This window comes from Triplophysa dalaica, chromosome 3 (genome assembly GCF_015846415.1).
Source record: "Triplophysa dalaica isolate WHDGS20190420 chromosome 3, ASM1584641v1, whole genome shotgun sequence".
In the NCBI taxonomy this organism is placed as follows: Eukaryota; Metazoa; Chordata; class Actinopteri; order Cypriniformes; family Nemacheilidae; genus Triplophysa; species Triplophysa dalaica.
The window spans coordinates 14,977,588-15,000,706 of NC_079544.1; the positions used below are offsets into that span (position 1 = coordinate 14,977,588).

At 38.9% G+C, this 23,119-nt stretch overlaps 2 protein-coding genes across 3 annotated transcripts; one reads left to right on the forward strand and one right to left on the reverse strand.

Moving 5' to 3' along the window:
• Positions 1-993: 993 nt before the first annotated feature.
• On the forward strand, positions 994-5,201 carry LOC130417253 (lipoamide acyltransferase component of branched-chain alpha-keto acid dehydrogenase complex, mitochondrial-like). Of its 2 annotated transcripts, XM_056742644.1 has the most exons (12): positions 1,044-1,062; positions 1,156-1,270; positions 1,542-1,665; positions 1,995-2,070; positions 2,263-2,444; positions 2,557-2,681; positions 2,778-3,012; positions 3,088-3,254; positions 3,380-3,457; positions 3,581-3,772; positions 3,934-4,005; positions 4,200-5,201. In XM_056742644.1, exons 2-12 carry the CDS (start codon positions 1,220-1,222, stop codon positions 4,365-4,367), a joined length of 1,470 nt encoding a protein of 489 aa, XP_056598622.1. In that variant the 5' UTR covers positions 1,044-1,062; positions 1,156-1,219; the 3' UTR covers positions 4,368-5,201. The 2 variants fall into 2 exon arrangements, with proteins under 2 accessions (XP_056598621.1, XP_056598622.1); XM_056742643.1 differs by having other exon boundaries at positions 994-1,270; positions 4,200-5,200.
• Positions 5,202-5,620: 419 nt separating this feature from the next.
• On the reverse strand, positions 5,621-22,896 carry xpr1b (xenotropic and polytropic retrovirus receptor 1b). The gene is made up of 15 exons (XM_056743443.1): positions 22,351-22,896; positions 18,525-18,576; positions 13,756-13,857; positions 12,601-12,821; positions 12,280-12,429; positions 12,067-12,150; positions 11,894-11,975; positions 11,614-11,810; positions 10,924-11,103; positions 9,138-9,306; positions 8,414-8,608; positions 8,146-8,306; positions 7,865-8,004; positions 7,431-7,652; positions 5,621-7,263 (listed from the first exon to the last, which is right to left on the reverse strand). Exons 1-15 carry the CDS (start codon positions 22,417-22,419, stop codon positions 7,209-7,211), a joined length of 2,079 nt encoding a protein of 692 aa, XP_056599421.1. The 5' UTR covers positions 22,420-22,896; the 3' UTR covers positions 5,621-7,208.
• Between the last annotated feature and the right edge of the window lie 223 nt (positions 22,897-23,119).

Here is a 23,119-nt window from a genome sequence, read left to right on the forward strand (position 1 = left end):
TTTATCCTTTGCTATTCATTTACCATCTAAACAAATAACTGGGAAGGATTTATAAGGAATTTTTTCAAACAAAGTAATACGAACTTTACTAAACCATTATAATTTTCCAATTCAGTGTAATCGAAATAATGTGATTCAGCTTCTTTGTATTTTTCCTTTCCTATACCTCCCAAAGCCAAGGAAGTACACTATAAAGTTTTATGATATTTATCCCTCCTTAGAATTTCTTAGATATATGTTTAATATTGATCATAATAGTTGTATGGTTTGTGATTCCGAAATTGAAACAACAGCAGATTTATTTTTTGATTGTCAATAGAGTAGAGCATATTGGTCTGAGGGTTAAACAAACAATCGATCTGTTGGCTTTTTTTAATTATTATGAAATAGTTACACTATCTTTATTTTGGGGAAAATCTATATTCATAAGTGTAAGTGCTTTAAAACAAAAGGAAAGTTAAGTTGAACGTTGGAAGGAAATTATTTAAATTGCGTAAAGAATTTGACCTGATGCTTAGTAGGTTTATCGTTGTTTTCTTGTCTTTGATGACATATTTTCGCTCTGTATTTCACTCTGTACTTTTGTTTGTATTGTTCTTAATTAATTATTTTTTGTATGTGCTCTGTTTTCCTTAAAATTTCTAATTTAAGTTTGAAATGCCTCATTGTATTTGTGTTTCTGAAGCGTAAAAAAAATGTGGTCATAGTATTCAAAACTACACCAAATGTTAAACTCAAGAACTTTAAACAGTACATAAAATTGTCTGAAATTACTTACATATTCTTTCTTCATATTATTTACTTTTTTGTTTATCAATATTTATTTAAGCAATTACTATTTATCTATTTACTAAAAAATATAGTATGTCAAGTCTGTAAGAAGAGTCCCTGGTTCATTGGCTGGTCATAAGAGGCGAGAGCGTGACGTCAGAAGAGCGTAAAGAAACAAGAAATTAAAGAATACAAGGTAATCGACTCGCTCAACTTCCGGTGCGCACTTACAGGGAGTCGAGTTTGCCTGTTTTCTCGATTTAAAACGTACCTGCTTTCTAGCAAATAAAAGTATTTGGGTTTTTATTATAAATTATGTGTATTATAAAGAACGACCTGTCCCCCTATGAGTGAACTTGTTGCTCATGTCTCGATGTTTGATAGTTCGCATGTGGAGTGAAACTTCTCTTCGCGGTGAATTTCTTGATGATGAGGGTCTTGGGCAAAGATGGCGGCGGTGAGACCAGTGCGGACTTCTCTGCGCATACTGAGACTTCTGGTAAATTTACAAACATTATTAAATTCCGCCAATTATTCACATGTATTGCACATCGTCGAAGAGTAATCTCTTATATTTTTGCATTCATTTGTTAAGTGACAAGCTTGTTAAAGAAATGCATTAAAGTGTACTTGTCTAATCTTTTGGTTATTCACATTTAATTCACTCATTCACCCAGTTCTTGCACCAGCATACGAACAGATTATAGCAGTATAACACGCAAGATCAAGTTGTCATGTCTTAATCGTATTAATTTATGTTTCAATCAAAGCCCCAGGTCGTGTCCCATCGCCTCCAGCGGTCTCACGGGCACCAGTGGAAGGAACCAGGCTATGTGTTTGATTTCTCCAATCCCCTCACGTCAGTTCAATGGAGGGGCTTCAGATCCAGCCGTGGTATGTAAGCACATTTCTTATGTACGGATTTGTCTTCTGGTTCTAAGGCAGACTGTAGGTTTTATTGTGTGACATCATCTTCTGGCATATCAGCTTTAGGCCACGTAAAGATTTATAAGATGTGTTATATTTCTTAAACTCAAATAGAACAGATGTATGTGTTAACTGTACTTCAATTAATTGTCCCTTTGACCTGAATATCATTTTCAATAGTAGCACAAGAATGTTTTGATGTTGTTGTTGTTTTTGCATGGTGATGAATTGTTGTTTTATGAATATGTTCCCTTTTGCTTATTTCAATGCTTTTTAATCCACTTTTGTTCTTTAAGTGGCCTCTGGACAGGTGCTGCAGTTCAAACTGTCCGATATAGGAGAGGGCATCATGGAGGTGACAGTCAAAGAGTGGTATGTTTGTTTCTCCTCTTGCAATATATCTTATACATTGTAATATATCCTTTTGGAGTCTGCAATGGAAAACACAATAACATAAATAAGCTTTTAAAATACACTATTATATCAACATGTTTGTCAAACAAAAGCGTGCATCAGTTATTTTTTTATTGTTCATTTATTTTTCACTGTTACTTGTATATGCAGGTATGTGAAGGAAGGCGATAGGGTTTCCCAGTTCGACAGCATTTGCGAGGTCCAAAGTGACAAAGCCTCGGTTACCATCACTAGCCGCTATGACGGTGTCATTCGTAAACTGTATTATGAAATTGATGCCATCGCTCATGTCGGCTCTCCTCTCGTGGACATTGAAACAGACAGAGAGCTCGGTCAGTCATTGCCGTGTTTTGTAATCCTAGTAAGCAAACAGCCTTGAAATCTCCTTCCAATCTTCAGTTATTTTTTTTCTCTGATAATGTTATGTCTTTTGTTGACCTGCAGAGGGCGCTCCAGAAGAGGATGTGGTAGAGACTCCAGCCGTCTCCCATGAACAACCACTCCCGGAGATCAAGGGCCAAAAAACCCAGGCAACACCTGCAGTGCGCCGCCTGGCCAATGAGAACAATGTAAATTTGTTGGAACAAATGTGCATTGGTTCAAAATAATAAAACAAATGTATTCACCCATATTTCAGGTCAATCTCTGTTTCTGTGCTTTTATAGATTAAACTTTGTGAAATCGTTGGAACAGGAAAGGAAAGTCGTATTCTGAAGGAGGACATTCTCAATTTCATAGCCAAGCAAACAGGGGCCATCCTACCTTATGAGGTCCAAAAAACTCAAGCACCTGCAGTGAGCACTACTGATACACCATCCAAAGTGAAGAAACCTGTCATGGCTCCTCCAGCGATCCCTGGACCCATCTTCACTGGCAAAGACAGGACAGAGCCACTAAACGGTGAACTTCACAGTTTCAGCATGTTTTCAATTGATCAAGAAGTTTTATATATAAAGATCTCTTCTATAAATGCAGGTTTCCAAAAGGCCATGGTGAAGACGATGAGTGCTGCTCTGAAGATTCCTCACTTTGGTTACTGTGATGAGGTGGATATGATGGAGCTAGTGCAGTTGCGCTTGGAGCTGAAGGGTCTTGCAGAGTCTCGGGGAATCAAACTCAGCTACATGCCTTTCTTCATAAAGGTGCTGGTTCATATTTCATTATTCAGAATTCGTACACTTCACTCATGGACAGTCTGCAAATTCTGTAACTCACTTGGAGGTTGAAGATCATTTTTTTTAACTGGCTTATACTGTGTTTTGTTCAGGCTGCATCACTTGGCCTCCTGCAGTTTCCTGTTCTCAATGCCTCCGTGGATGAAACCTGCCAGAACATCACATACAAGGCAAGACAAAATCCAAACCTTTCCTAACTCTTCAATTGAGGCTCATGGTCTTCAAAATGTGAAGTATTTGTTTGAATGGTATAGTGTTTTAATTGTTTATAGATGTCATGTCATTCCTCTCAGGCGTCTCATAACATCGGCTTGGCAATGGACACTCCTCAGGGCCTCCTGGTGCCCAACGTGAAGAGCGTTCAGAGCCTCAGTGTTTTTGACGTTGCTGTGGAGCTCAACCGTCTGCAGGCTCTGGGTTCTGCTGGGCAGCTGGGTGCCGCCGACCTCAATGGAGGAACCTTCACCCTCTCCAACATTGGCTCGGTGAGGCTCGCCGACCTTCTGAGGGTCAAACCTATCGAGTGATTTCTTGACCAAAATTTGAGGATCATCATCATTTGCCCAGTGTTCATCTGTAGTGCTGATTGAATCTCTCATCATTAAAAAATGAGTTCTGTTAAATAAGTGTTTGGGTTTTTTATTAGATTGGAGGGACATATGCCAAGCCAGTGATTCTGCCCCCGGAGGTGGCCATCGGTGCTTTGGGAAAGATCCAGGTGAGCAGTTTGTTGTCTTCACCCTCTAATTAAAGCATATTAGTACATTCAAGGTTGAACTGTTCAGTAAATTATTGGAGGGAGGCTATGTATGTCCTGCAATTGAATAGAGCCGCAAAGTTTAATGTCTTCAAAGTGTATCTTTACTCTAACTGCTGTATGAGTATGGTTTATATAAAGTCTCCTTTGTCCAGGTGCTGCCCAGGTTTACCTCCCGTGATGACGTGGAGAAGGCGTACATCATGAATGTCAGCTGGTCCGCTGATCATCGCGTCATAGACGGGGCAACCATGTGCCGCTTCTCCAACCTATGGCGCTCTTACCTGGAGAATCCAGCTGCCATGGTGCTGGATCTCAAATGACTCTCTTTTCTGCCTGGATTGTTGCTGTTTGGTCACAGCTAACCGCAAACAGTGCGAAACTCATACATTTCTACTTTGACCTTAATTTGTGGTGAAAATAATCTTATAGCCTGTTTCTATAGTTGCCTTTTTTGCCTTGCCGTGGATTATTCATGGTTAGAAATGAACTGAAAGTTTTTTGCACAAAAGCTTAAAATCATATGGTTTTGCACCAGATCAAATTGATGTGCGAGTCAGGGTATAGGCTGATACTGACTGACTCTCGAGTTGCAGTGGAAGTATCTGGACTGTAGTGTCTCATTGTCTGCTGATTTTCTCCGAGAGCTCATTCACACAACAAGTCTCTGTAGAGCAGACAGACTGCCACTTCATTTACAACCACTGTGTGGATAGATTGTCAGTGAATTCTATTGACAATAAAGGTTTTGGGAAAACCTTCCTTTGTGTTAAAGGTGTCTTTTAGTTTTCAATTATGGCTAATTTTGGTTATTTGTCATGAAAATGACACTGTGTAAAACTACCAATGACACAGAAATAGTTAATAGGAATTGGAATGAAAATCTACAAGCATTTTCTTGCCCCTGTGCTACTCCAATAAACGTTTGTGGAGCATGAAAGAAAATATTGTATTTTCTCTGATAAGGAGATAGGGATCAATGAAGAATTTTTTTTGTAGTTAAGTAAATTTTCTCTATTACATAGAAGCTCTTTTTCATTAAACGGAATGTAAACTGCTGAGAACAATGTCTCTTTTTTTCATTCTTGAAAGGCAAGCCAAGCTCACAAGGGGTTATGTCGCTGCCGTCCTTCTGAAACCTGTATCCCCATATTTCAGGTTGTTTTTTGTTGTTGTAATAAATCATTAATATTAACCATCTTTTATTTGTCACTGGGTTTTGCAAATATCTTAGAAATATAAGGTATTTATATATAAGGTCAACTTTGACAACACCGTACTATTCATTTAAAAAACAGTGTACATCGAATTTGGACATCCAAGGTTTTGGAAGGAGTGAAGATGTACTAGTGTTGTGATTACCAAAATTTTAACACTACAAGTAATGGACTGACCAGACCAGGAAAAGCTTGAGGTGTTTCTTCTGGAACCAGCCTGTGTAAACGAAATTATTTATCCAAGCTTCTGTCTCTCAAAAAATTACCTGTTTCTATAGAACATTTGGTCTAAAAAACAAACGCAAAGCCTTAAACAGATTTTAGATTCAAAATGGCATGAGAAGAGATGAGCAAACATCCACAGAGAAACCTTTTATTTTTGGTCCAAGTGTTTACTTGGGACAGTAGTACATGACATGATGAACTGGAGCTTGCGAGTGTCTCTTGAGTATTGCAGCTGACTTGAATCCCATAAATATTCCCATGAAGCCATACTTCTGTTAAACAACCAGACTGAACGAATATACAAATGCAGCGTCTCCACTTTAACCTGGACCTTCTGGTGTGATAATACAGGGAATGTAACAGAACTCTCAACCGTCTACTTTCCTCATGACACAGGACACAGTGGGTCCCTGGTGCACACAAGTAGTATTGTTCACAGGCAGACTGGGCTTTCAGAGGTACAAGAACACACTTTCTAAATAAGCATTACATTTTAACTACCTCAATGCTTAGAAGGCGGAACTATTATTGAAATAATCACATCAACTTGAATGCAAAGTTTTTTGAAAAACTGCCGTTATGCTTGATTTATGAATGAGGAACCTCTTAAACCCTCAGGTGGCTTTCAAAAAATAGATCTGACCCTGGAAGACACTAGCCAAAAAACTAAAAATGACCGACATGGAATGCAGCTTCAGTGGAATGTGACAAGTATACGTGTACACTTAACATGCCATAAAAAAGAAGGATTGGGTCATACATTGTGAGGAGAAACATTTAAGACAGGACTTATTAAACCTTTAAATTACTGCTAAACAAATTTTCTTGAGGAATGCGGTACATATTTGGCTTGCTCTAAATTGAGCCTGACACAAAGCAAAATTTATTTTTCTCTTCCACAGTCACAAGCCCATCTTCTTCAAACTGCATTAACTTGATCCTTCAAATGCACAAAGGTAAAAATGTCTTCAAGTGGAAAACATAGACAAATATTCCCATTTGGCATTTTAGACTACATAAGAAAGTAATGACAAAAGTATTTATCATTAAAAAAGTCCTTATTTTTCATTCAGAGCCACCTGAGGGTTGTGCGAAAGCACGTGGAGGTCCTAGATGAAGATGTCAAAGGTAAATCCATACCATAGTTAAAAGATTTCCTTTAAAGCAACTTTCAAGGCATTTCTCCTTTACTTAAATAACAACGAAACATACATTGAAAAAACTAAAAAAGTGAAAATTGACATTTTGGTGAATGAGGGTAACCAGTCCTGTGTCTCCTAACCAGACAAGTGTCTGCTACATGAATGTGTTCATACCCTCATCATTAGTCTTTGTGTTCAAACTGTTCATGTCTGAAAATCCCACAGTCAGTATGATTTCAACGATCGCAGTGGTTTATGAACTGACATATATATTTATATATATATATAAATATATATATATATACACTGTCCTTTGATTTCTTTTTTGTTACTTCCACGAATTGGATCTTCAAAAAATGATCAAGGCAGTCACGATTATTACAGTAACTAAGTGGCAGCCGCTCCTGCGGTGAGCTTTGTATGCATGTGTGAGCCGGTGAGGTCTCTCCGGTGGGAAATGTGTGTGGTGTAGTCAGGCAGCTTTGTGATGGATTGATTGGAGAGCTTTTGAAGAGCCGAGGCCCGCTGACATCTATGGTCCTTTATAAAAGACTTTATCAAGCCAATGTGGACGCAAGGGTCAGGTGTCGTCATCTGTGTCCTCTATAAGGACCTTGGTATCTCTGACCTTTGACCTGTCAAGAGAGCAAAGACACTTTAGCACTAATCCAGAAAATTCATCACAGTGAGTGAATTATGCTTATGTAGCCATCTCTTAAAGAACTAATTAAAACAAGCTGTTTTCTATTATTTATTCCATGTACTTATTTGTGTCTGGTTTACAGGCTGATAATGAACGTACTGGGAGGACAGACGTGGTCTTCTCAAAGACATGCTGTAGCTCCTCTTCCAGTTCTTCTTTCCAAATCTATTCCTCACGCCATCCTCCTGGTCCATCATCTGCTCCAGCAGCGTCTGGTCGTCTGCATTCAGAGGGGCTACTGAAATGTCCCGCACGGCTCTGAACTCACCGCAGTTATTCAGATGTTCGTTCTCCAGACGGAAGAAGTTCCAAACAAAGCGCCTTGAAAGCCCACACATTATGATGATCAATTTAGTACTTTTAAGTACAATCTAGTAACATTAAATGTTATAAACAATCCACTGCACCTCAAGCCTAACAATGCGGTGTAGCCGTGATAACATTCAAAATATAGCACAGCCACAAGGGTCTCATTGTTCAAAGAACAAAAAACAGTCAGCATCCATTTATATAACAGGTATAATGTAACTCACCTAAAGACTTCCAGCGGTGCGAGAATAGTGGCCAAAATATCTAAGATATTAGGGTATGAATTCATAAACCCTAGGGAAAGAGGGATGATCCATGCAAAGCGCAAGATTATATCCTCTACTATGGCACAGTAGTAGTAAGCCTGTTCAAAGAGAGCAAACAAACACATCGACAACACTTCAATCCACTGCTGCAAATGTTTAATATACAAATATTTGAGAATCTGAAAACCTTGAGAGTGCCAACAGCTCTCTTGACTATAACCAGGTGTGTGAATTTTTACCTTCTGAGGATATACTATCTCCTCTCTGAGGAGGGTGTTCTCCCCTGCATTACGGTCAAACAGACCCCAGTCCATCTTCAGGTCCCACAATAAAGTGTAGCAGGAGTTTATAATCTTACAGGCAATTAGCAAGTAAAAGAAGACTTGTCTTTCAGGAAGATCTAAGGAAAACAAAACAGACACATTATCATGTTGGGTAAATAAAGGATTTAAAACAATAACCAAAACATCCAACCACCAAGCGCACAATGTAGCTGCATCCACCTACTTGCATGCGTCGTATAAAGCGCAGAAAAGATGACCACGAAGAAAGTAGTGGAGTATTTGCCGGCGTTGACCAGGTGAGGGAAGGCACGCTTTGTGTCCCGATAACGCCTTAGGCACTGCACAAACCGGAACCAGGCAGGCAAACACTGAATGACAGCTCGTACTCCGTATGAATACGAGTTACAAATCTCACCACCTGATTAGAAGATAAAACCAAATCAATCAGTGATCATTTAGAATCCATGAGGGCCTTAAAGGGAAAAACTATGTTAGGCTCTAACAGTACACTAAAGGTCCAGGCTGGAATTTCTTTGGAGGATCTGTTGACAGAAATGCAATATAATACACATAACTATGTCTTCAGAGGTGCATAGAAAACTTACATAATGAAGCGTTATGTTTTTATTATCTTAGAATGAGCTATTTCAATCTACATACTACACCACGGGTCCCCTTACATGAAATTCACCATGTTGTTTCTACAGTAGCCCTAAACAGACAAACCGCTGCGCGTTTCTTGAATATGTTATCTCCTTTGGCAAAGAAGCAAAAGCATGACAATATCTTAATTCTGCTTCAGCCACGATAGTGCTTCGAAAGGGAGGGGTGAGCCGTTGGTTGCAATTCACAACCTCACCTCTAGATGCCGCTAAATTTCATACACTGGCCTTTCATAATAAGCATCATAAACTACTTCTACAACACATGGATGGTGACAAACTTACCATTTTTGATTACCAGCTTCCCGTAGGTTGATGCCCAGTCCAGCTCCAAACTGTAGAAGCATATCATATACTCTAGGTCCATCAGAACCACTCCCAGAGAGTTCAACTGGTCAGCCAGCCAGAAATCTGCAAAGCCAACTCTGTGGAACGGAGCCGTTACAACTCGAAACTAATTCAACAAGAGGACAAATAAGAAGATTAGGTATATTAGAATTAGAGCAATGGCTGACCAATTCAATCCAACATAATAGAGTTGATAGTGGCATACAGTTGAAAGAAAAAGTATGTGAACCCTTTGGGTTTAATAACTGGTTGACCCTCCTTTGGCAGCAATAACCTCAACCAAACGTTTCCTATAGTTGCAGATCAGACCTCAACAACGGTCAGGAGAAATTTTGGACCATTCCTCTTTACAAAAGTGTTTCAGTTCAGCAATATTCTTGGGATGTCTGGTGTGAATCGCTCTCTTGAGGTCATGCCACAGCATCTCAATCGGGTTGAGGTCAGGACTCTGACTGGGCCACTCCAGAAGGTGTATTTTCTTCTGTTGAAGCCATTCTGTTGTTGATTTACTTCTATGCTTTGGGTCGTTGTTCTGTTGCATCGTCCATCCTCTGTTAAGCTTCAGTTGGCGGACAGATGGTCTTAAGTTTTCCTGCAAAATGTCTTGATAAACTTTGGAATTCATTTTTCCATCAATGACAGTAATCCGTCCAGGGCCTGAGGCAGCAAAGCAGCCCCAAACCATGATGCCCCCGCCACCATATTTCACAGTTGGGATGAGGTTTTGATGTTGGTGTGCTGTGCCTTTTGTTCTCCACACATAGCGTTGTGTGTTCTTTACAAACAACTCAATTTTGTTTTCATCTGTCCACAGAATGTTTTGCCAGTAGTGCTGTGGAACATCCAGGTGCTCTTTTGCAAACTTCAAACGTGGTGCAATGTTTTTTTGGACAGCAGTGGCTTCCTCCGTGGTGTCCTCCCATGAAGTCCATTCTTGTTTAATGTTTTCCTTATTGTAGATTTGTCAACAAAAATGTTAGCATGTGCCAGAGATTTCTGTAAGTGTTTAGCTGACACTCTAAGATTCTTCTTCACCTCATTGAGCTTTCTGCGCTGTGCTCTTGCAGTCATCTTTACAGGACGACCACGCCTAGGGAGTGTAGCAACAGTGCTGAACTTTCTCCATTTGTAGACAATCTGTCTTACCGTGGACACATGGACATCAAGGCTTTTAGATATACTTTTGTAGCCCTTTCCAGCTTTATGTAAGTCAACAATTCTTGATCGTAGGTCTTCTGAGAGCTCTTTTGTGCGAGGCATGGTTCACATCAGACAACGCTTCTTCAGAACAGCAAACTCAAAACTGGTGTGTTTTTTATTGGACAGGCCAGCTTTAATCAACACATCCAATCTCATCACATTGATTGGACCCCAGGTTGTCTGACTCCTGGCTCCAATTAGCTCTTGGAGAAGTCATTAGCCTAGGGTTTCACATACTTTTTCCACCCTGCACTATGAATGTTTACATGTTGTGTTCAATAAAAACATGAAAACGTATAATGTTTGTGCGGTATTAGTTTAAGCAGACTGTGTTTCTCTATTGTTGTGACTTAGATGAAGATCAGAACACATTTTATGACCAATTTATGAAGAAATCCAAGTAAGCCCAAAGGGTTCACATACTTTTTCTTTCAACTGTATACTATCATTACATAATATATCCATTGCTTAGCATGCCATGGATGTTTACAATTAATACACATTGACTGCTCCTGAGTCTTACCAGTAATTTGAGCAACCAGAAGCGAGATTTGTAGTAGCATGTTTTGAAGGGGTTGATAAGGAAAAGGAAGAAGAATCCATAGAGTGCAAGAGGGTTTGCTTGTATAGGGATTTTGATGTCCTTAGCGAAGAGGCAGGACAGTATACTGACACACCAAAGAACTCCAAGGAAACCTGCAATCTGCACAGAAAGAAACACATTAAAGTGCCTCTTCAAATGTAAAAGGAACGTGAAAGGAGTTCCTGACTGCTAAATGTCACAATACTAAAAAAACATCAACATCTGTTTAACATCCCATTCACAACATCACCTAATGTTTAAATAAAAAACTACACATCGGAACAAGTGTAATATATAACAATATTTCTTTACAGTAAGTCTTTAATATATCAACGCTGTATCCTCTCCACCAATAAGCTAGTGTGTGGTGGGCGTTCTGGCGCAATATGGCTGCCGTCGCATCATCCAGGTGGATGCTGCACATTGGTGGTGGTTGAGGAGATTCCCCCTTCATGTAAAGCGCTTTGAGTGTCCAGAAAAGCGCTATATAAATGTAATGAATTATTAATTATTATTATCTTAATTTCACAAATGGCTTTATTCAAGCGTACCGGATGGTTTAAAGTAACCCTAAAAATAACAGCTAAAATAACATGAACTCTTACTTACAGAAGATAGATATCTAGTTACCTCAAAGAGATGTTGGTGAGACAGGTTATTGCGAGGGTTGAGCTCGAATATTAGGACGTGGTTCACACCAGCCTGTCTCCAGCCATACGTGTTGATGCCCAACAAGAACAGGAACTCGATGAGCAGAAAACCACCCCGATAAATTCTTACCAGAGGCCACACATTTTCTTTTCCTTCTGTAACCAGCTTAACCACACCTACATATGTGCAAAACATATTGAATTTGTTGAAACGACAAATTTCATGGAACTATTGGCAAAAGGTCTGGCAGAAGGTTTACCTGTGATGATGACTGTGACGGTTAAAGCGACGAAGACTCCACAGTACAGTCCTACTCTGAAGGTTGTCCATGTTGGTGCAGGCTAAGAAAAACCGAGACCAGAGCATTGAGATGTTCATGCCATTTGAAATGAGCTTTTTTAATTGAAAAAGTTAGGTTGCAGGGTGTCATACCTGTGCTGCACCCAGTGGGGGCACTCGTAACCTCTTCATGGCTTTCTGCCTGTCTCCCCCTTCCAGCTCTGTGGTAACAAGGCCCTGCAGGTTCAGAAACATGCTGTTAAAATAACTATTCAATGTCTGTCACAAATAGATTTTTGGCTAAGATTGTGAGTTTAGAGAGCCAGATGTGCTTTCAAACAGTCATGTCGGATCGGTGTGCTGTACCTCGGTTTCAGAGATGAGCTGGGTGATCTTCTTACAGGTGTAAAAAGGAGCCACTTCCACGTGTGCCACGCGCCAATCTGCCCCTCGTGCTGTCTCAAAGATCTTGTCATGTTTCTTTAAAATCTTCCGGAAGCCTGTAAAGTTCAGATTCTGAAAGGGAAAACAAACAGAAACCCCTTGGATGAGGTCTCCAAATATTGGGAATAATATGGGAATTCTTAAAAAATTATAATCAGATGTTGTTGGGAAGTCAGTGTTGGACTTGACATTTACACTTTACTCTGTTATTCTTTACAGTGCAATCAAACTTTGTTTTCAGACCTGGTAGTTCTGCAGCAGGATTAGGCTGAGGTAGAACTCGCTGAAGGCCAGCTGCAGGTCTTTGATATTGCGATGTTTGCAGCGTTCCTGCTGTGAGAGGTGGAAGACAGTGCGTCGGCGCCGCAGGTCCGCGGCACGACTGCTCTCCCGCTGCGCGTCCAGAGATGACTGCAGTTCATTCTGCAGCGTGGCAAAGCGTCGCTGGGCTTCTGCAAGCTTTTCTGTGTCAGGAGATGAGAAAAACACTGTCAGTACAAGTTTGTGCTGCAATTGTAAAGTGCGATGGTTTTTAATGCATTTTGAGCAGTATGCTTTATTAACAGGCTTTTCATTTGATCTGAGTGAGCTTATTCTGAAATGAATGTAAATTCTAAAAAACATTTCTCAAACCTTGTTTCCTTGTTTTTAAACTCACATTTTTGTATGTCATTTTACTGATTTTTATACTGTGTCTTTTGTATTGCACTTAGATGTTGCAAAAATACTGGCAAATTTTTACTTTGCAGCGTTCCGTTTTATTTTTCATTAAGGCTCTGTAAAATTGCACTGAAGAAGCCAGAACAATTTGCTTTTATGTATTTTTAAATACATTTTATTATTATCTTTTATTTAGTGTAATTTCGTTAGGCTATAGCCTGAGTTCTTGTGTCTCAATGCTCTTTGTTGTTCTAAATTTACCAATAAAAAAAGTTTGTTTTAAAACTGATATCTTTGTAATTTCCAAAAAACAACAACATATGCTTCAGAAAAATAACCGTAATAATTAGGCCTATTTGGCACTAAATAAAGGAAGGCAGTAATAATAACAAATCATGTTATTTAGCCACCTAAAAACACCGCAAGGAAATATCCTTCACCATGATCAGCCCAATTTTCACAACAAAAAAAATCATTACACAACATTACATTACATTAACATTACATTGCACTATATTAAGTCACGTGTCTTTACGTGATGTGTGTGAACGCACAAGAATAGAAGGGATAATTCTCTGTTCTGACTGTGACAGTGTTTCAGGTTCTTTTTAAACAAAGTTAAAATTCAATGAGATGTGTGATTTGTCACTGTAAACTCAAAAATGTAAGTGACAAAAAAGACGAAACAAAAGGAAGCCGGCACCTCAGAAAAAGAGGCTGATGTTTACACTTGGTTACCTGAATAGAAAGTGTTGATTTTGGCCAGCTCCTTCTCACATGTTTGGAAGAACTTTTCCTCAAACTTGGCATAGTATCTCTTGACTGTGTCTTCATCTGTGACTAAAAGCAAGAAGCAAGTATGAAAAAGTAACTCAGACAAAAAGCAATACAGCAACACATCATCCTACACAAAACAGAAGAGAAACTTTTGGAAAACATCTTGAAAAGTTTATATGTATATATTTAACAGATGGGAAAAATAAGTTTTGTTACACGCAGCCTTCCCAATATCTTTCTTTGTGTTCATCCAAACAAAGACATTTATACAGATTTGGAACGACTTGGGAGTGAATAAATAAAGACAGAATTTTTATTTTTTAGTGAACTTTTGCTTTAAAACTGCTGTAAAATGTAATGTAATACTGTGATCTGTCTTAAATAAATAATCAATTTGAAGTACATTCTTCCCAAGTGTAAGAAGCTCTAGTCAAAGCTAAGGAAGTAAATGTGCTCCTAAATCATAACAATCGTAACAGTTCTCATGTCGTAACTTTTAAACAGGCATTTGAAGTTATCCTGTTTCTGTTGACAGTAAATAGTGTGACACCATAGAGATTGTGTGACATTCTCTTGTGATGGACACAAAGCAGAATGCAGTGACGGAGAGTGTGGTTGAGACTGTCCAGACAGACGAACGGACAGTGAATCACCGTGACTGCTCACAAGCACAAGTGTTCCTATGAGCCAAAACACTCTCAGAGGAAATGACTCCTAAGGAAACAGTACTTGTAATAACATTATTAGCAGTTTTTTTTCAAGTTAACTCATTTGAGTTTGGATTTAAACACCTATCAAGTGGAGAGATGCACTGTGAATGTAATACATGAGCTCACTTATATAACAAGGGTGCAGACTTAGCGAGGTTTACTTTGCATACATTTCTGCACACATCTGTCTGGACCAGAGCCAGCACTGTCCTCTGGCAAAACTTACACAACATGACTCTCTGCCTAACCCTTCTTGAAACAGAACACTGACAAAAACAGCCCATAATCCGACATTTTCACAACAAACACTGTTTGACTGACAAGACCCCATTACCAACACCAACTTCTATTGATAAAAATTATACTATTGTTTAAACACTAGGGATGCTCCGATCGATCCGATCCTCTGGATCAGATTCTGCAATCCATTCGTCTGTCACTTTATCAACCCCCCCGCGTCAAAACAAAAACAGCATTTATGAGCACCTTTATTTAAAAACTGCACAAAACAGCATTTATGAGCACCTGTCATTGTTACTAACTGGACATATTATTCATTTTGTCCTCCTCAAACACTGGCCCTTCCCTCAGCCCCTTAATGCGGTGAAGTCTTCCTGTACCCGTAGCAGAGATTAACGCCCAAACACTGTTTCCAAACACTGTTCTTCTCTGTAGGGATGGTGTTCTTGGGGTCATAGTCAAAATTTCTCTCCCTACAAACACAGGAGTCAATTTTGGTCTCACAGCAGTGCCAGCACTTTCTCCAAAGCCTTTTCTGAATCATTTTGATGTTCATTGTCAAACTTCATGGGAGCCAGACCTTGCGGGTTCTTCAGGATTTCAATCTATTGTGGCATAGCGTGTGACCAATGGTTTGCTTGCTAACTGTGGTCCCAACTGTACTGAAATCATAAACATGCTTCTTCCTTGTAGTTCTGGGCTGATCTTTAACCTTTCTCATGATCATCTTTACCCCATTGGGGAAATCTTGCAGGGAGCTCCAGAACAAAGGCATTTGATAGTTATTTTGTATTTCTTCTATATCCAAATAATCACACCAACAGTTACCTCCTAACGAAGATTCTGTCTGTAGCCTATTCATGGTTTGTGCAGGTCTACAATCTTGTCCCTGACATCCTTTAAAACCTATTTTGTCTGGACCATGGTGGTGGAGAGGTTGAAATGAAAGATACAGATTCTGTTGGCAGGCATCTTTTATAAACATAACAAGCTGATTTAGGCGTACTTTCTTAAAGTGACAGGACTAATCTGTGGTCCATAGAGGCACATAACCAATCTGTGGAGCCACAATTCTTGCTAGTTGGTATGTTGGTAAATGTTTCCCCTGATTTTTTTATATTCTGTCTCTATCAGTAAAAATAAACCTACCATAAAAACTAGACCCTATATTTCTTTGTAAGTAGGCGAATTTACAAAATCAACAGGGGATCAAATACGTATTTCCCTCACTGTACATGTACCGGACAGATAAGATTCTTAAAGATCTGCTTCATTGGTCAAAGTACCAAAGCGTGGTATGCACGTTCAGAGAGGTCAAAAATGTCTTCAAGCACATCTACATTTTCTTATCAATCATAAAACAGCATACAGTATGTTTATTATTTGGCAAACTGTAGAAGACAACAAGCAAGAAACACAACTAGGTGAGAAAGGGTACTTGTTTAATATCAAAACAAACTGTGGGATTAGTTCTGATCCTGTGTCAAGCTCTACAGTAGGGAGTCTCTCTCTGTCCTGGTTTAGCTAACCCTCTCCAGCGAGACCTTCAGCTGGGTCATAGTGTCTGGCCTGCTATGAAAACACACAGCTCAGTTACATATCTGCTCGGCAGGGATGTACATACACGCCTCTCTCTTTCAGCTGGAGATTCCAAGAGAGAAAATAAACAATAGACTGCTTTGGCACTTGGGAACTTTGCAAAAGCGTCCAGCAAATTATTACAGAGGACATTAACATAAATCTATATCGCAAACTAGTTGTGTGCTTTAATTGCCATCAGCTGAAATTGCAGTCTGTGTTTTTTGCCATCAGGTGTTAATGATGTTTGTGTGAGCAGTTAATAATTTTAAGCCTTTCAAGATTTTTGAATTTACAATTTTATTAAATAGACAAATATGTGGGTGGCAAACTCACACTGGGGTGAATCTGGAGATGATCTCATACTCAAGACTGTGAAGAACTGACAAATGAAGACTCTCATATTTAAGCACAGAACTTTGCACTCTTCAAATGAGAGGTTTCAGACTTTTTTGGCATCCGTCATCAAAAAATCAGCATCTTATTAACCAAAACCCTCGTCGTGCAATTTCCCCCATCGAAATCATAGCTTCACTTAAAAAATCCCATTAACTACACTTACCACCACCCAGAAAAACCACAAACTTTGACAGAAGATTACAGTTATTTCAACATAATCACAACTACCTTCATCCCACAGCTTAGAAAAGCGCTCGGTGTGCAGGATTATGACCTTCTGAGAGCCTTAGCACTATTATAGAAGAAATGTGCATCTAGATGTGTGTGTGTGTGCTGTAACCTTTGGATCTAAATCATTGCTTATCTGAGAGCAAGAAGTCTCTGTAAGGTTCCCATCAGCTGTGAGTCTTGGGCTAAACCCCAGGAGCTCTAACAGATAGCATGACATTACAACTGAGACAAAGGTTTTCTTTATCACTTATGATTGGATAATAATATCCTGATAAAGCATTTCAATTACATAATGATGCCAGGCATAAGTACATGAAAACGGTCAACTTGTAGTCATTAATAAAGTAAACAATTGCTAGGGGAATGTCTTTAGAGTTTTTTTACTCATATGTAAACCTACCTTTTGTGACTAGAACGCAGGACTCCAAAAAGAGAACAATTAATGGCGCTTGCAAGCAAACTTGACCTTGGGGACTGTGCTGATACAATCAAACATTGTGTTATTTTTCCTTTTTGTATAGAACGTTTAGATCTGCTCATTCTGTGAAGTGTAATAGAGAATGAAACTGAACCTATTGTACTCAGAGCTTTACATTGTGTATCATATTGTTTATCTGCAAACATTGACTGTCCTGTCTTGCATAAAGCACATAATTGAGTTATATCATAGGCACCATTAAAAACATTTAACATGTTGGCAAAACAGGTTTCATTCATTTAAAATCATTTGTAAGATGTTAATCTTGTTCAGGCGGGTCACCCAGTATTATGCAGTATTATGACATCAAGAATCAGTACTTGCTGAAACAGCATTTTTCCGTCTGAAAGCATAGAGGTAGAGTCAAACCCACCAGAATAGGGCCGCCAAGTCATTAGCAGATGTTTGTTGTTGTACAAACACCAGTGACATGCAAGCAAAGCATTTCCAGAATATTCTATTACAGTCTGGGTTGATGGGTTCTAAATTTCATACTTGTAGAAATGGATGTGTGGAAAAATGCAAAAAATAACTGTGTCCTAATCAGAGATTCTGATGCAAACTCAGCTTTGTGCTCTGCTCTTATCTGATCAAACTGTGACACCCTGTGACTGAGGTGTATTCGCAACACCCCAGGCTAACCTTTGCCCCTCCATTTTTAATGATTACAACCAGTTTTGACTTATAAAAAGAAACGTGTTAATGTTAATAAGCTGTTCCTCTGTATGCCAGTTGAAACTCTTAAGAGAGATGGAAAGAGAAAGGATGATAACCTTATAGGGTTCCATCTAATATCATCAAACCAAAAGATTTAACCACGAAAATAGACTGAACCTAAATTTTTCTGTAACAGTTATTATTTTAAGAGACCAAAAAGCCCAAAAACATCAGCTGATGTGTACAGTGCAATTTGAAAATGACATGAGGGATAAAAATCAGATGCATGTCCTCTGGATATCATTCATGTATCCTGGTGGGTCACATTTAGTTCATGCTCCAAAATGGGAAGTCACCTGGTTGATTTCCTGGTGAACTTTTCTATACAGTTGTGGGTGCAACATAGGATACATTCAGGTCGCATGTGCAATATTTACCTTCAATTGATGGGGCCTGATCCTGTGCGGAGTACAACATTTCTTTAAAAGCCTGTGGAGAAGAGAAGAATATGAGACACTATTTGTAGAGGTCAGACAATTGGCTTTCACATTACACAGCAGCATGTGACTGAACCAGTGCCCATGCTGACTGACAGGGGAACTTCTGCCAGGATACAGATGGAATGAGACAGCAGAAGAATGAGTTTTTGAGTCCAGAAGAGGAAGTACTAAAACTAAAATCATGATAGAGGAAACGGCTGTTTTTAACTTTGTTCAGTGAACTCCATTTATATCTGTCTTAGATTGGATACACCCCATGAGAAGTGTACAGGAGAGAGATCATTTTACTTCACGCAAAGTGAAGCTAATAAAGCAGGCTTTCCTAATCAACATATTATACACCATATAATATATATACATATTATTTACTTCACTTGTTCTTGTTTAGAAAATTAAGCATACACTCGCGTTAAGGAAATGCGCGCTCAGACGCAGCCGACACGCACACACATAACACTGCGCTGAACGTTTAAGTTTGTGAAGCCGCTTTGTGTTTTCTGTCCACCACTGAACATGAAATCCCGAAACAAAGTTTTTAGTGACAGATTAGAGCAGTCGATAGAAAGAGGTGAGTGAGGCCGTCAAGGTGCAGTTTGAAGCTGTGAACAGCACAGCTGGAGACTGATTCTTATTTACACATATTACTGTATGATCAACATTATATATATATATATATATATATATATATATATATATATATATATATATACATACATATACACATGTTATTTTCAGTAATGATGCTGTAAAAATATTTTTGTAGACTTTTAGTTTTCTATAATATCTAATGGTCTGTTAATGGTGGATGCCACATGGTTTTAGTAAATTATCGCACTGCATAAATAAATGATTATGTGTGTGATGAGGAAATAGAATAAGCTGATAGAAATAATAATGCTGTAATTTTTCTATAGTCTTTATTTCTTTTGTTAAAAATGTCAACAAAATGTTGAAATTGAGAGGCTTGGACTTTTTTTTCACTTAAACAAATCTTTTTTATTAATAAGAGAGTAAAGTACCGACAAAAGGTACCGGTTGGTACCGGCACTGAATTCCAGGTACTGTATTGGTACGGGTACCGGCTAAAAAGGTGAACGTTACCCAACCCTTGTTCAGTGCTAGCCACAATAGTGCCTCGAAAGAGAGGGGTGGAGTAAGCCGTTGGTTGCAATTCGCAACCTTACCGCTAGGTGCCGCTACTTTTCAAACAATGGATCTTTTAAGCTATTTCAATCCACAGTAGTAATTGTATACAGTAAGTCTAGGCAAAGTTAAGCATAAGGCACATATTTATATAAAAATACATATGTCAACATACTGCCCATAACTGTTATTCTCAACTGCATTCTTCAAGTAACAGTACATCCCGGTTTAAGTTTGTCTAGTTATTTACAGCAACAAGGTCAAAGATCCTGTATACAGCTGTGGAGGAATGTGCAGAGGCAGTCATTTTGCTTGTGTAACTCATCAATAACAACACGTCAATATTTTGCTGGCCCTCTGTTAGTTATCAATAGTCATTGTTACATCAAAAGATACTGACTAGAGAAAAAGGACAGTTACTGCCTATTACAAAAGCGGTCACCAAGATTTTCTGAATCACGTGACTTCTGGAAAAAACCTAGCCAATAAGTAAAAAGATTAGACAAGCAGTGCTTAAACAATCATAACAGATCAAAACCCATGAACCCCATTAAGATGTTTTTTAGACTACTTTAAAGTAACCTGCACAAGAATCAGACAAAACATAAAATATTCCTATTGACAAATAATTGTCCTACTTGTAAATGTTTTGAGAGTAAAGGGATTTCATTTCAATATGATTATTATTTACTATGGTACTGCATCATAAACATAACCAAATTCCTTTTGCAGAACTCCACAGATTTTCCTACAAAAATTAGCATAGGAAATGTGACCACAAGTCCAACCACATTATACCTCTAAATGACAGTCATGAGGATGGCATGGCAATAGTGTGGTGCAAAAATACACCTTAAACACCATACTTTTAAAGGAAAATGCAGTTGTGATGAATGGACGTACAGTGTATCATCAATATGCTGCACTTAATGTATGTTTTGGGGTATATTACTTTAGTTTATTATGTGACACTGACAAACGTCCATACTACCCTGAGGTCTCCATGCACTTTTGCTTTAGTACAATTGAGTATACATACTCAAGAGCAAAACATTTTCATATTAAAGTCTTGAGCTGACAGTTTAAAATAAATTTGACAAGAGGATAAACAATGGGTGGAATAAATAATACGACTATTAACTAGACTAACTGGATGCACGCGCACTCTGATCAAATGCAGTTTTGTGGTGCAGTTGTCAGCTGCAGGTCAAAATCGTACAACAAAACAAACTCTAGCTCAGAGGGAACTGAGCAGATCAAGGTCCAGCAGGGAAAAATCTAGCAGTGAGGGATGTTTACTTCTTCTACCAGCAGGCCTGCACAGCTCCACACAGGCCAATCTACACCGAGTTCCCATTGCTAAAAAATTCAGTTTGACTGCAGAATAGCCTTGTCTGTTGTCTCGTGTCTCTACTATAGCACACAGCTACTACAGTGTTTCTTCCAGGTTGCCGAGACTATTTCTCTCACTTCTTTCTCAGGGCATCACCAGGAAGCATGTGATAGCCCACACAGAAACCCAACAAATCAGCAGAAATCTTTGAATTAGCTGACATCAGCTTTGTCAACACTGTGTGACACACATTAAAGGTCACAGCAAAAGCTTAGAATTTCCTAACCAAATCAACACAAGTCCATAGTTCCTAGTGACAGAGAAAAAAAATCTCAGGATGAAAACAATGGCAAGCTAGAAAACATGGCAATCCGAGTGAAGTAGACATGTTAAAGGTTGATCTTTTCATGTGTTATTGATCATAAAAACACCTGCACACATCGACCAACACATGAACAACTCTCAAATGCGGATGATGACTAATTCATTAGCAAATGACCGAAGGGGAGCAATAATCTTATTATGTGAAGGCCATTAAACCCTGAAGGAGCTCCAGTCCAATAAAGCCCTGTCGACTCAGACCTAGCCCACTGTCAGAGACAAAGAAAACTGCCTGCCATGCATTCATGTGAAATAATTCAATTGTGTAGTCTGTAAAGCATTGCTTTTTTAAGGTCTGCATTGTCAAATACGCTTGTTGAAGAATGTCATCCTACAGGTAATTACAGAACAGAATAACATTTCATACAATGCCTTGCAAATAAAAGTTTGGACAAACATTTTCACTGGAATTGTACTTCATTTCCCTATACACTATACTACATGTTATACTATGTATAATTTACTGAACACAATGTTACATTTTACAATTTTAAACTCAATAAACGTGCAGCCATAACGATGATATTACTGGTTTCTGTTTAATTAAATTTAATGGACAGGAAGACTGCGCTGAAACAGAATACGACAAACCGGAAATTGTAAAGCCAGTAATGTTATATTTGTTGGATCAGTAAGGTTTTAAAAAACGTGCAGTTTAAGACATCTGGACTAATTCATCTGCATCACTGAATGTCAGAATTACATTAGCATCAAGTTAAAGCTTAGCCTTGAAATTACTGACACCAAACAGAGCTGACAGATATCAATCATAAATCCAGAGTTAAACCTCTGGCCCCTCATAACACATAAACATCTGATTAATCCTTAAACTAGTTCGCATTTATAACGTTAGATGGAGAAAAACAGAGGTGAATTGGCTCAACGTTGGTTTTCTTCGACTCTTACCTCATATTGAATGTATTGTTTCCTCCACTCCGGTGTGATGTGGGCAGACAGGTGCTCGGTAAACTTCATTTTTATGAATATTTCTGGATGTTTTGTCTGAGGAGAGACTCGCGCTGCTGGAAAATTACCAGTGAATCATCGCGAGCTGAAAATCACCCTCAGATTAACGGCTGTTTTTCGCTGCTCCGCGGAACACATAACGAGGGCAAATACAGCAACGTTTACAAACAACACGCTTAAATGTTCCTCATCTTCCTTTGGTGTGTTTTTAAAAAACCGCGGGACGCTGGAAGAATTGGTTTATAGGACTAAAGGAGCTCTAGACAGTTGTTCTTTCTGTGTGATGTCTGAGGCTGAAGCTCCGCCGCCGCCATCATTGTCGGATGGTGACGTCACAGCGCGTCATTGTAGAGGATGTTTTCCATCTCGCGCTGTGATAGCTCATGCCTCTTAAAATAATTACTGTGCGTTACAGAAATATGAAATGAAGGGCGTGCTGTTTTACCAACGCACTCATTACACTAACGTACGTTTTTATTTATGTCACCTACCTGCACCAGCTTGTTTGTCATTGACATTTAGTCTGTGACAGTATCTAGGCTGAGTGACATTTTTCAGCAGCGTGGGAGTCCATGACCCTCTGCAAAGCATTCCCAGATACAAAAATAGAAGATGCATGCTGCAATATTTAAACAAAGGCGTGTGCATGAGATAGTAGCTGTTTTGTTGCTTTTATAGTCTTATACGCATAATCGTGCTGTGCTAAACT